The 14,575-nt window shown below is 46.4% G+C and overlaps 1 protein-coding gene across 3 annotated transcripts in view; it reads right to left on the bottom strand.

The window, feature by feature from the left end:
- LOC135393986 (LIM domain transcription factor LMO4.1-like) overlaps positions 1 to 14,575 on the bottom strand; it is an 80,049-nt gene that overhangs the window by 34,448 nt on the left and 31,026 nt on the right. For all 3 annotated transcript variants that reach the window (XM_064624402.1, XM_064624403.1, XM_064624401.1), the window contains one exon: positions 2,214 to 2,523. In XM_064624402.1, coding sequence (XP_064480472.1) covers positions 2,214 to 2,512 — 299 coding nt within the window. In that variant the 5' untranslated portion in view covers positions 2,513 to 2,523. The remainder of the gene's footprint in view (positions 1 to 2,213; positions 2,524 to 14,575) is intronic.

The following is a 14,575-nucleotide window of genomic DNA, read 5'->3' on the forward strand; positions in this document are numbered from 1 at the left end:
ATTGCAGGCATTCAATGATGCACCATGTACGCTTCCGCTGCGTCTGGCTGTGCTCGTCCATTCCTAATGGTCCCATCTCTGCCGATAGTATAGCACATACAAAAACTGAACGCCAAGCCTGTTCAGCCAATCTTTCTCCACATTCTCTACAACATTTTACCTTGCACGCAAACACACACACACACCAATTGCCGCTTTAGACAATCATCCGAACCGTTACTTTCTCTCACTTTTCTGTAGCGCCCTCTCTCGCCGTATTGACGGCCAGGGTCCATTCAACCGAGCCGGCAAAACGACCCCGGTTATATTGGCGCCACACCTGCATTCGAAACGGCGCCATTCTTCGGAGCCATTAAACAATTATCGCTGAATTCCGCCAACCACCCTGTTCTTCCATCTCTCCTACGCGCCATTAGAGCACAACAGTCGTAGAGAAGAGGCTCGATTCCAAACTCGGACTCTTGGTTGCGTATCGGCGGGCTCGTTATATCAGCTCTACGTGCGGTACGAGTATAGTATCGTTTTGCCTTTTTCTTTCCTCCTTTTGTGTGATCCGCTAGTGGCTAATGGGCAGAGTCGGAATTCTTCAGCGGGAGCGTGTAATGACCAGAACGATTTCCCTTGCTGATCACGGCGCATTCCGGCTGGTTCTAAGCATTAAGCGGCGGCCGTTTTCTTTGCTGCTGGCTTTCCTATCTTTATGGGCAGTTGGGGTGCAGAAGACGCTTCCAGCGGTCCATTAATGTCGGCCCTAACGACTCGACCAAGTTTGGAGATGTTGCAGCACTTGAAACGTCGTGGAGGAGCAGCAGACGGCGTGAGAGGCAAGACCCAGGGTATGGCGACGGTGCTATAAGGGAGGTTGTTAAGGGATCGCACGGATAGGGTTAAGAGAGAGAGAGAGCGTTCACGTACAAATGGACACGACGAGGCCGACACCTGCGCCACGTTGCACAGTGAACGAAACCGGGAGGGGAGGGATTGCTAACTAACTTATTTCGCCATAACGCGCGCAGCAGCGCAGAACGGATCGTAATGCAGTTAAGCGGACGCTTCCCAGAATGTGGAAAACCAACTTGCAACTGTATCAGGATATTATATTTTACAAGCGTTAGAAACTTCACAGATACCCGAGCGCAGCTATCCGTTCACCCATGTGGAACTACGCGCCACTCATGCGCATGGCCACATAAATTTTCAGGCACTGTTGCACCGTATAAGACCTCGCCCCCCCCCCCCCCCCTCATAGCCCAGCGGTTCGACCTCAGAAGTTAATCAGATACGCGTTCACTCTCGCACCCGTGAACGCTACAATCACCGTCGGCGCGAACGTGTTAATTTGAAGTATGCGCGCGATTCCCGCGATATGGTATCTTCGCAGAGTCTGGAAATGGCAGGACGGTCGCATACCCCATTTACCCGTCACGGCATGGAACTGTTGCAGACGGTCTTGGCACCGCTGACATCGACACGTGTTTGGGACATTGGTGCAGGAGGAGTTAAATCGGGCGCAAGTTTCAATCTGGCAGCGATTCGGAGACCTTAAATGGGATTGAAGAAGCTGTAATCGTGTGTGAGAAGTCGGGAGATCGAATCGGAGGGAAGTGAAGTGAACTGCCGAAGTAATGGTAGAGTCTCCGTGTGCTTCGCAGCCTTGACGTTAGATCACGTGTGCGTGTCCGATATCAGGATACATTGTATACCGTGATTATGGAGTTGTAATGACGTATATTGATTCTGGGCGCCTATACCATAAACGTCTGGGAACTGTAAGTTAATCCATGTAGTTGTAGTGAACTTTCGGTTTTTATATCTGCTACACAAGTGCTGTGAAATCGAGTTCCGAAATTTCCACTGTAAATATGAGGAAGGTATCACTTTTGAAGGGGCACTTGCTATTGTATTGCTGTCGAAGTAAAGCGCCTTTCCGTTAGGAAAAACTTTTCAACCTTCAACCTTTTCAACCTTAGTGCCCTTGGACGGTGCCAGCTAGATCAGAACTTGGGGGCGATACGAGTGTTACTAGTGTATTACATATATTATTTCACGCAGCGCACTGCACTATTATTCTTTTGTGTTGTTGTCTTTTTTGTGAAGCGGTCGTAAAATAATAATAATAACGCAGAAAAGGTGGTGGCTGCACGTTCATTGCATTAGAACACACTTCAATCAGAATCCAAAGACTCAGACATATTACTGTGAAGGAATCGTACCTGAGGTAGTCTCGTTTGCACAGAATAAGGTTAGCCTTAGTGAAGAGCGTGGAACCGACTTCGCCGAGTCTGCAGTCGCAGCATGCACACTTCAAGCAGTCCTCGTGCCACAGCTGGTCAAGGGCTTTGAGCAAGAACCTCTCCCGGATGGGCTTCTGGCATCCCGCGCATTCAGGGCCTGGTCCGCCGTGCACCAAGGGTGGCCCGACGGGATGAGGCACTACGCTGTTCGCGGCTTCATTGGCACCACTCGAGTGGTTGTGACCACCGGCACTCCTCCGAGATGAACCCGTCTTCATCTTTTTGGAGCCTAAACGCAGGGGCAGAAACCAAACAGCGATAAATGTATTGGCAGTTACGATAGTGTTCACGTTTTTGTATGTTTGTTTTGGAGTGTGTACCGTGTGATGTTCAATAGGGCTCTCCGTGATTTACGTCTATGTCACCTGACCCGCCCGCCCACTGGTGGGCAAAACAAACACACGTGGTCAGATACGCCAGACCACGCGAATAGTCCCAAGGGTGGCCGGCACCCACCGCTGTGACGCTGCAGTCACTGCAGTGTTTACATAACACGGGGAGGTACCTAAAGCGAGTGGATACCGAAAGATACCGAAGTACCGAAAGATAGTTGGAGATGAATTGGGGACGATTGTACAATCTGATCACATCTGGTACCCCAAATATCCAAGAGATAGGCTCAAGTGCAGCGACAATGTGTTGGTTTTACGTAGCTTGACCAGTTCAACAAGGCGTTAAAAAAAAGCATAACCACTAAATGAACATCTCCTTGGACACCCGCCCTGAATTCAGCATCGAACGCCCGCTGTTGACGACTTAACAGCAAATAAAAATAAAATAAACAACATTTTATCCAACGGAACGTCATAATAACGTCGCCAACGCTCATTTAGATATTTACGAACAAAATGTCTTCCTTCCCATTCATTCTTTCGCTGAGTTGACAGCGCGTAAGAGGTTTTCCCTGGGTTTTCCGAAGACTTTCCAGACGAATGTCGGCACAGTTCCCCCTGAAGTCGGCCCAGGACGCATACTAACCCCCCTGTCCCCCACTCCTTCCTGCTATCCTCTCTCCGTCTGTTCACATCTGTACGTCGCTCATAGCCATAGTTGCTTCGCGGCGCTAACACCCAATCAAAAAAAAAAAAAAAAAATTGACAGCGCGTAAGAAACACGTCGTCATATATAGGAGTGCCAATCAGCGGCTCGTTTGGAAGCAACGTGGCCACACCCCGCTTACGTCATCCGCGATATTCATGGCCAGTGTCAAAGTCTCGTTCACGCCCCTTCGTGTGCACTCTTTTTCGCGTAAACCGCGCCTGGGTTGCGGGCGTTTGTCCTTAAAATCCCATAAACAGCCATTTCATCGCAGATGCTCTGCCTATCCCTCACCAGAGCATGCTATCGGTAGCGTTCTCTGAATGGCGGAACATTATGTATGCGTGGCATTATTTCGCTTCTTTCCTTACGCATACCTTCTTCCCTTATCGCGTTGACGACATTTTCGGTCAAGTTTTCATGGCTCTCAAAAAAAAAAAAGAGGGAGCAAAATATTTTGCGACAGTTTCGCTCATCTGTCAACCGTCCAAGTGTAAACCACGCCGAGATACGGAGAGGAACATTAGGGAAGAAAGCGGCGTCTGGCGGCAATATTTACTCCCTTTTTCATCCCTGTTTTCCCTCTAAAAACGGAGGAGAGACTCTTGCCTCGCGGAACCGATGTCGCCGTGCGGTTTACCGCTTATCAGCGGTACAGAGCGGTGGCCCGCGGCTTCATTAAATTTCAACGAGGGAAAGATAGGCGGAGCGGACCTAGGTTTTGGGGAATATGATTACTTGTTCGGGGAAAAGAGGAAGAAGAGAAGAAGGAAGGAGGAATGGGGGAAAGAGGGGGAGGTTCCGGAAATGAACAGCAAGAGGAGTGAGATAAGGATGGGCCGAAGACCCAATCATGAATAAACGGGGAGATATACTCTACTATTATGGGCAAGTACCGGAGTAATGATACGAAAGAAGGGATGGATGAGGGAAGGGTGTCTCCTTTTTGGTTTTGGGGGGGACGAGAGCTGAGATGGGTGGATGGAGTGGACATCACCTGTCGTGGTGGACAGCGGCGAGGCTACTCGGACGTAAGCCGAGATAAGCGAGAGGGAGAAGTAATGGAGTTGTCAGAAGTGGTTCGGACGGGGGTTACGAGTATGTCAACCTGTTGGGGACCGGGGTTGGTGGTAATTGATGAGTCATTGGAGATAGAGAATGTTCGGAGTGTCTGGTTGGGGAGTTAGTTACAAGGTGAACCGCTCCTTTATTGATAAAAACCAAACACAGTTGTATAAGTCTAGGACCTTGTATTTCTCAGCCACTTTCTTAATACAAAGCTTCGGCGCATAACAGCATCCTAGTCAGCCATCACCCCGAATGGTAGCCAGCCCTGTCTTGGCTAACCTCTCTTAAACCCCTAAACTACAACAACATCGTCCTCTCCATGACTTGTTGAGAAAGAGATGCATAAGCCCTTTTATGACACTTATGCAGTTACGTTAGTCGTCACCAAAAGGCGTAAGCCCCTTGCTTTTCACAAAGCTAAAGTTATAAAGGTATCATTTTCTGTAGTATGGCGTAGATCAGGCCTGCCGGTGGATAAGCTCCATAGTACAAAGGCCTGAGACTGGACACAAACAGGAGGGTGACACCAGCGCAAGACAAGACTCAACAGAGTCTTGTGTCGGTGTTGTCCTTCTGCTTGCGCCCAGTATCAGGCTTTTGCACGATGGAGTGTCATTCTGTGCAATGGTTGGCATTTCGACGTGTTCTGTGGTAAATTGCACGGTGATTCAGGATAAAGCACTGGAGTACTCAGTTGTTCGCAGTTATCGGTTTTATTCTCTCTAGAACACTGCGCTGAACAATGCAATATCAGCGTCAATGCTAGGCCAGTTTCAAGAAAATTACTGAACTGTGCTCATCCGTCATTAAAGCGTGTGTGATATGATGTTAGAACAGTTACAGGACATTATGGTTTGTTAGTTGCTTTAACGTATTTATTTATTTATTTATTCTAATTGCATTTTAAGATTGACAAGAGCGCCTTCTCGAACAGCTACATGCTAAACAAAGAGAAGTGTGCTTACACTGAAGAAAAAAAAAAACGAGATCAACACTTATTGCCATTTATAACATCTACCACACCCATATTTTGTCTGCGTCATCCTCAACACTTAAAACGATAAGTAAATCTGCTGACGTTCGCAGTTGTGCAACACTACCCCCCACCAATTTATTTCCGCACATTTAATCTTAAAGGGCGGCGCTCTTCAAGATGCATCCTCACGCACGCACAATACCCGAACGTAAAAAAAAACTGGACACGGAAACACAGCAACATCCAGCGGCACCTCTCGTGATTAAACTCAACTCTTCCTCGTTGTCACAATAGAAGTTGAGATCCTTTCATCACTTATATCTACATCAATTAATCCCACTCCTTACAACACAGTGTCGGGGCCGTGAAAGTCAAGAATGAGCCGCCAACGCATTTTTGCCGTCACTCTTAGCAATTTTGGGACTTTCTCTCTCTCTCCATAAATGCAATTTCGGAAAAGCTACTTAGGATGATTGCGTCCTCATTGGTGGAGGGGTGGCGGGCATAAAATATGAAACCTTTGTTAACGTTGCAGTAGCTCCTACTCGATTGATTGGCTCGCGGAAACGTGATGTTTGTTTGTGCGCCGCTCCACTTTTCAAAATGAAGATGCTTGTTCGTTCGTCTGATAAGCGGGCGCAAATTAGGATCGAAGCCCCGGCGATTGTTCGGATCGAGGGACGGAAGAATGGAGGTCATTTAGTAAATTAGCGGATCTCGTTAGCGAAACCGGTTCTCATTATTGAAAGCAAGATGGCGTGAGGGTAGCGTCGGGATGAGATCGTGAAGCTTGTGAAGTACAAAAATGATGTCAGTACGTGGTTATTAATACGTGTAGGACTGTAAAAGGAATAATATTCGGCTCTAAGCGTTGCAACTCTAAGGATTTAGGGTGGCTGTTTCCTTTCCACAAGTCCGCGAAGTTTTGGACGGAGAACTTACTTGGGCGACTTCTAACCTAATTTAGACTGTTAACTTCTTTAGTTTACTTTGTACTTTTAGCTAGGTAATTAAAAAGAAGTTGAATTAATTACATTAATTTAACGCTACTCCGAGCCACAAGACCCCGGATTCCCAACACTACAATCTAAAACCAGAGCTTCACTACATAGCACGCCAACCCAGCGAACCTACATCCATCTAGCCAACCATCATCTCGGAATAATAACGTTCTCTCCCTTGGTTTGATGAAAACGGGGGGCGTACGCCATTTTTTTGGGGGCAATTATAAGCTACATTATGCCACAAAAATGACGTACTGCCCGAATTTTCAGCAAATCAGGGAAAGGACGGTGTCACTCGGGCTGATGGTTTGCTAGGAGCGTGCTGCTATGTGGTGAAGTTCACTTTTAAGAGTGCAGAGGAAGCTGAAAGGCGTGCCTCATTCATGCGTTCCTGTTGTTCTTTTTTTTTTACATCTGAACTTAATTTCTCAAGAACTCTCTCTTCCTTTGCCTGTTCTGATTGCGTGCGAACACCGCGGACCAAGATTCCTCTCCCTCTACATGCGTTTCCTCAGCGGTCGGCATAATCGGTATGCTGCTGGACATATACCATACATCCTGGGTCAACCACATAGGGAATACGTACATGCAGGTATTTCTCTGAAAGCGCTTGAGGCAAATCGATGAAACTACCGGTGCCTGTGTTAGCTATCCGGGCGTATTCTCGCGAAACAATTATTAGTAAGTCTATTACAGACTTACAGACAGACTTTTTCGGGTCTCACACTTCTCCATATACTTCTCCATATTATTTTTTGATAAGGGCAGCGAGTGGCACGTATGTTAGCTCAGAAAGCATTGCCTTGATAGGAAGGTAGAGGGAGTACCTACCTTCGAATGTGTATGCTTTAAAGTGTTGGAAGTAGCGCTGTGTGCGGTTTGTTCTCCTGTATTTCGCGCCTTTAGTGAGATGGAACTATTACAGACGCGTCAGATGCAAAGAGGATATCCGGAATCGGTGAAATATCTTATTCTCTCACTCGTACCGCCTCTGCTCCTGATTTTCACTACAATGTCGTATTGAGATAACTGCGAGTGCGAGATATCAGGTAAATCGAAAACGAATGTCATGACCTTTCATCGTACAACTTTGTGTGTGTGTATTAACGATCGTCGTTAGCGTGGTTCAGAGCAGGCGCCAGAGTCACGGGAGCGATTAGTTAATTGATTGACTGGCAGAGGGTTGAACTATTGTATTAAGCATCCGGCAGTCAATGTCTTCGTTCCAGGGGGGCAGGTGCATTCCATGCAACCTCGAGAAGTACACCATCAAGCAGTACAACCATGAAGGCTATTGCTTACAGACGCGAGGTAACGCATAAAAGACGAGACAGGAGATTTAATTGCTCAGGAGACAGGAGACTGCTCATTATCACAATAGTCTCGCGACGTGAAGCCCCGAATTATTAAATATTATTTAGTACTGCGCATGCTACAACTGAAGCACACTAAACAACTAAAGCTCAAGTGAATAAGTATTACCTGAAAACGAAAAAAAAATTAACTAAACAGAACTAGAACTCTCTTATCTTATACACCTGCAAGTAACGACCAGCATTATCGTCTCCCATCCGCGAGCCTGAAACCTAAACAGTCACGCGACATAATCGAAATTCTAACCGACAACATAGCTTATACTATATTTACAGTGTACGCTTTTACAAAACAGGAAATAACGACGCGGCGCTGCGACAGCTCGAACTTTATCTCTTCCGACAAACCGTAGCGCGTCACGTGACAAAAATGGAACGTTCCTGACAAATCTTATCGGCTTTCCCCTCCTATTCAAAACATACACGCTTTTCGTCCTCTGTCGAAACCAACCAGGGTAGTTTTGAATGCAGTGCCGCCCCGTCTCACTCACTTTGTGCGGAAGCCATAGACGCAGCATCACTTTAACACAATGAGCACGCAGAAAGCGCAGCCCGATGTGTTGGCGCACGCCTTTTTCTTCCGGTTTCACTTTGGCAGTTTGGGGCAACAGTTTTCGCTCCCTCCACAATTTTCGAGTGATAACAGAGCCCGCACTTTGTCGCTCTTGTAGTCGGAATTCGATGCAGTGTGTTTGTGTTAGTCGTCGTATGCAAATGGGTGGAGTTTATGGATTGCAATGGCTATTTCGCGGTGCACTGCGAAAGTGTTGGCGCAGAAATATTTTGATAGGGCGAAAGGTACTGTGCGCACTAAGGTGTGCTCATGTGTGGACGGGAATGATAATGCTGGCACGGGGTTTGATGATATGGTCCGGAGCAATATTGTGACTTTTGGTGTTCTTGTTTTTGCAGAACAAAGCGACGTAAATAAAATAACCAAAAGCGAAATATTGTTCTATTCTATGAAATGTGCTCCGATATCTCGTTTCTAAAATACGCAACGTAGAGTTAGAAGTCCACTGAAATTCTGACATTTCATTAATTTGTTATCTCTAGCTTATTTATTATTGGGAAGCACGTCAGAAACTACAGCTCTAGCATTATGAAGATAAGTCGTATGGTAAATATATATAAAGATTGCTCAAGGCTACCTCTTCAAATTCATCCTGATAAATAGACGGTGGTCTTGGTATTGGTAAACAGATAGACACATCACGAGAACCGGATTCAGCCTATAAGGTACGTTTGTTTCGCCACAGTGCCACACAGAGTCAGGTGAAGCACCCTTTACAGGCAGCGCAAAAGCTCCGTCAACACAATCTCCTTTCCTTCTGCACTTAGGGAAGCTGACTATTTTAGGCAAATGTTAAACTCAGTCGGTTGCGTGCTTGGCTACTGAGTCATCACCAGTTATTTTTTATTCCGGGTTTGCGCCGCGAAGCAACTGTGGCTACGAGTGGCGTACAGATGTGGACAGATGGAGAGAGGACAGCAGGAAGGAGTGGGGAACAGGGGGGCCAGTGTGCGTCCTGGGCCGACTTCAAGAGGACATTGGCTACCACCAACGAGCGAGACGCCTTGACCAGCTCGGTCATGCCGCTGGTTATCACGAGTTATCATCTCCAATCTTCTAACAAAAAAAAAAGAAATTGTGGGAAGAGATAACCCACTGAATGCGAGAAGTATTTCGCTGTGGTATCGCTTGTATGCGACTCCCGTACCGGAACTATTAGTGTTTTCTAAAGCTGTATTTGCACCAGAACTTGTTCTTCAGAACGTCATTAGGCCTTCTCTCTCGCCACGTGAGCGCCTTGACGACTTGTCTCAACCGGAAGGCTTTAAACAGTCGCAGCAGGAAGCGTCTGGGAGCAAGAGAGATGGAAGGAAGTGGTGCTTGCATTCACGATCACAATGCTCCGCATCAACCACCGTACATCATCATCCATTTGTGAGACGGAAGAGTTTAATGGGACGGTCGGCTTTCAACTGATTCGGAAAGCCAAGTGACAGGTCCTCTCTAGATTTATCTCGACGAATGGTTTGCATGGATGTTCTAAGGACTTTTTTTTTTCCTTTGTGAAAAGGGGTTGCTTTCCTGTCGAAGGGGTTGTTTATGGCGCAGATGTGTTGATGGGGGAAGGCTTTCCTATTGAGTTCATGGTGTTCAGGAAATCAATTTGTTACGTCGGAGACACAGGCGGAAATGCGATGTGGGGTACCGACGTCGGGGAAGGCAGCAAGTTCTTTGTGAGATTTAACTCTGTTTTTTTTTTCCTTTATCTACGCGCTTGAGGAGTAATGACAAAACTGAAAAGAAGTAACTATTTTACTTTGAAAGTTAAAAACTTTGGCCGAGTAATGTAGATGTATAGAGTTAAGAAGCCAACAAAAAAATCACCGAATAACATTCTCTGAAGTTATCATATCTCTCCATTCGCGAGATTGGCTCTGGGAGCGATCCACTTTAACATTATAAAGGAAGTCTTCTTCTCTGATAGATGACTTTTACGTAGTTTTCGCGCATCGACATAAAATCTCCATATAGATGAATCCGCGCTTGACCGGCTTACAAAGAAAGTAGGACCCTCGCAGATCGCAGAAGCATTGTGTCACCATTACCTAACTGTCTCAACAAATCCTTTATTACCCTTAACCGCGCGAAAGCACGATATGCCATTCATTCTTCCTTAAAGATAACAGGAAGAAAAATACACGCGATATAGGGCTCCTCCAAACAAATCTAGCAGTGCGAATTGGAAATATAATCACAAAACGGCACAACCCCCTCTCTTCAACAAAAGCACGGCCCGTCACAATCAGTTCGTTTCAGCCCTTGCGATGCCTTATAGCTAAGCCTATCGGCTGTCTACTTTATACACATTATACATACGAACACATATACGATTCGAGCCAATTCCACGGAAAGAACAAGACCAAGGAGAGAGAGAGAGAGAGATTCCGTTGTAATACATCTGCATTAAAACGCCAGCCAAATTGACTCTCGCGCGATCCCAAAGTTTCGAGATAAAAGCCTCGGATTAAGAAAAGGCGCAACTCGAACGGGCACTTAGGCCCGCGGGCGAGAGATCTTCCTTTTTCATTGTTTCGCCTCTTTCGAGACTATTTCGGTTGCCGCCTGTCGATGGGCTTGCTTGTAGATCGGCTTGAGACGAATGGGTGTTTTGTTAGAGTAATCTTGTTTGATGGGCTCGTTACGCATTCAAGCGTGAGTGCTCCATTATGCTGAGGGAAAATGTGGGATATGGAGTTCGAGAGACATAAGCTGTTGACGCACTAAGCAACGGGCGACTTTAGAATATTTGGACGTTCAAAAGAATGGGATGTTCGGAAACGAGTAACGTTGAGCTTATCAGCGGGCAGGAAGCCTTTAGGAGGCGGACTATACGTGGAAAACGGTGCAGCGCGATTGTTGCTAGCGTATCCCTAGACAGTAAAGGACAGTTGTTTTGACCATGTTCATTTTATCAGTTCGCAATGTCGAGACTAAGTTATGTACGAGTGATAGTGAGGAGGCGAAGAGACGGAGGGAACATCAGCACGTGTCACCGCTAGCACTGGTACTGGTAATGAATTCGTCAATGCTTTCCTCTGCGCTGTTTTTACCTTCCTAATACGCTAGCTTTATTAGAGAGCTTTGGTATAGAGTACGAAAGCGCTTTGAAGGCATCAAACCAGATATGCGCCAGAACCCGGCCCAAACCAGAGCCCAAACAATGTTTTGCGCATGCGCAGTAATGTCCTTATTTCTTTGGCATCCCGAGGTGCTTGAGTACCTCATTTTAAAACTTTATTATTTTTACGCGTGCGATAGTGTATTTAGGTACAGTTCGTGGGGATAAGTAAAAAAAAAATATTATGCTCGAGTAGAAGTGATATCATGAACTACCAGCAGCTCAAAAGGAACATCCTCTCCAAATTTCCGCTACCGCATACTGCTGCATGCCCGCCATACCGTGCAGAATGTCTGTTCCTCATGAGGCACCCTATGTTTCCTTGTTTGAAAATACCATCGATACGTTCACGTTGAACTTGTCCTCAAATGACTTTGCCTAGAACATTCTTCTACTGGGTGTCTAGAACGTACATCTCTCCTCGTCAACTGCTTTCTCCACTGAAAGGGTTACCGTGAAATCTGCTCCCGACCGGCTGGACAACCACAACTTTGACCTCGTTTGACTTTGACAAGAGGGATGCCTGCCTTATCGGCGCTTGTGACATTTATTGAGAGTGGGGGGGGGGGGGATATATTTATTAGACCAAAGAAAAAAAGGGGGGAGAAAGGTCAGCCAAACGGGACGTCGGCTTGCCATTCCGCAAAGAAGAAATAAATAAATGAAAGAAGAATAAAATAAATAGAAAGAAAAGAAAAGAATTAGGAAATAAAGGATAAATTAACAAACGGTGACAGTGGCGCGTTTTTCTTTTATATTTTTTCCCTTTGTGGGCTGGGGGGTATGTTTATGGAAGTAGCCGAATTTGTCGTGTGACGAATTCAGTCTCTTTCTATTATTTTCAGCAACAGCAACTTTTTCTGTCTTCCGTCAACTGCCAGGGAACACAGTGTGCTCGCTTCCCCCCCCCCCTCTTTTTTTAGCTGTAATAGCCACCCGATATTGGAAGTGAGCGAAAGGAAATCGATGCAATGTATAAGGCTACAACTGCACTTAGCCATTATTCGCTCGAAGCGTAGTCCTTACACCTTATCCGGCAACGCTCCCTGCCTCAGGTTCTCAACAACCTCATGAGAAAAGGGATGTAATGAGTACGTGACAAAAACAACTCTAAAGCGAGACGAGTGACATTAAGCCTAATGCCCCTTCGGCCACACAAAAAGGTGGATATCAACGCAACGACGAAACACCCGTACGAAGTACCTATACACACGTACATACATATAAAAAAAATATCCTATAACTGCGCATTCAGAAAAGAAACCATCCCGTTAGTAACGCCCCCTAATGGCAGCTTTAAGCCGATAACACCTCGAGGGCTCTCTCGCTAAATATCCATAAATCTTCGAACGCGAACAAAAAAAAATTCTCCTGGATTAACCGGAACTAACGCTTTCGCATGTAATGACTTTGTACTATAGCGTGTACCGCCTAGCTTCTTCCTTAATTTCTTCCTTATTTTTCTCTCTCGCTCTCTCTCTCTCTCTCGTGTGAGGATACCGTTTGTTTTTGTCCCCAGGTGTCATCGGAGTCGGCAATTGTTAAAATTTTAAGGAGGGTCGTTTGAAGAGGCGCAAATCCAGATTGGGTAATTATGCTCAAATCCTCCGCTTGGTCGTGCGCGATGTGTGTGCGCTAATGACGTTTGTGTTTGCTTCAGTGTGTCTAGCCTTACGAGGTGTAATAATTAGAAGTGTGTCGTCTAAGCCCGGAGCTTCGTGTTGTCTAATATCCGGCGAGATTCCCGGTTAATTGCTCAGAAGGGTTCGTAAGCCGGAGCGGAGCTCTCGGAAGCGTCACTATTTCTTACTGCTGCTAATGAGAGCCGCACGGTAATGACGTCTTCCTTGAAGCGTCGTTACAGTGTTTGCCCAACGTAATCACGCAAAAAGAAAACGCGCGTGCTCACAGCCGGACTGCTTCAACAAACATGCTACGTCACACTGACGAGCCCGTATGTACTGGCTCGAAAGGTCGTATACCTTATGTCTTTCCACAATTGAGCAGCGATAACGAACAATGAACGAACAACTGAATTAATGGACTATAACATCAACAACAACAAATAAATCGTGACTATGACCTGTGGTGATTCACCACTGGAGAGCAGTGCATTACCCCATTACACGCGAAACATTAGATGCGAGATATGAGAATGCAGAAAGTAGTACAAGTACAACAACTGAGCTCTCCTCCTCTGGCTGCGCCACACCACAAAAGGGAAGGCGAAGAAAAAAACACATGAAAGAAGCACAAACGGTCATTGAGATACGGAGTAGGACTCTACAGCGTCTGGAGCAAACTGGTACACACGAGGAACTCCAAGAACATCAGAGGACATCGACGGTGCTGCATAACTGTCGACGCCATTGCTTCTGAGTTTTGCGCTTCTACATTCCACTCCCTCTTTTTGTGCGGCATTTGTGGCGCTCACCGCAAACCACAAGATATGGCGGCGTCAGATGAGGAGGCGCGTGCACGTGCAGTCTGCGCGCACATCGCTATCCTCACATCAGAGAGGAAGGCCGGAGCTCGCGTTATTTGCGCCCCACCCCCTCCCCCAAAGAATTGAACGAAAGGAACCTGAAACCCATCCTTAGTGACAACGTTACCTAAACAAGGAATGGGTTCCTCCAGAAGTTAGCGGAACTCAGAACTAACGAGTTGAGCTAAAAGTGACCAAAAAATGTAATACCCCTGCCACACGGGCAGCTTTCAATGATCATTGAATTCCATGGTCATTGAACACGCACGTGGCGCCACCAAGCGTGCAACGTGTCAGCTTCGCAAAAAGCATTGGATCCAATGCTCCCTGAAAGGATGACACGTTACACACTAGGTGGCACTACGCGCGTGTTCACTGGCGATTGGTTTCAATGATCATTGAAGAATGCACGTGTGGCAGGGGTATAACTTAAAAAGTAAAAGTAAGTGCTGCTGCTTTTTTCGCGGTGAACAATAAAACAGGAACGCAGGTGTGTGCCCCACCGGAAATTTCACTGTTGGTCTACTATCAAGTGCGAACATTCGGTGGGATGCCATGGGATGGGATGTTTCACTTTCACCCTGTTCGGGAATTCAAGGAACTTGTTACATGGGTGGCTGTTCTGTATTTCTTACTGATTAATAG

Source organism: Ornithodoros turicata, chromosome 5 (assembly GCF_037126465.1).
Source record: "Ornithodoros turicata isolate Travis chromosome 5, ASM3712646v1, whole genome shotgun sequence".
Lineage (NCBI taxonomy): Eukaryota > Metazoa > Arthropoda > Arachnida > Ixodida > Argasidae > Ornithodoros > Ornithodoros turicata.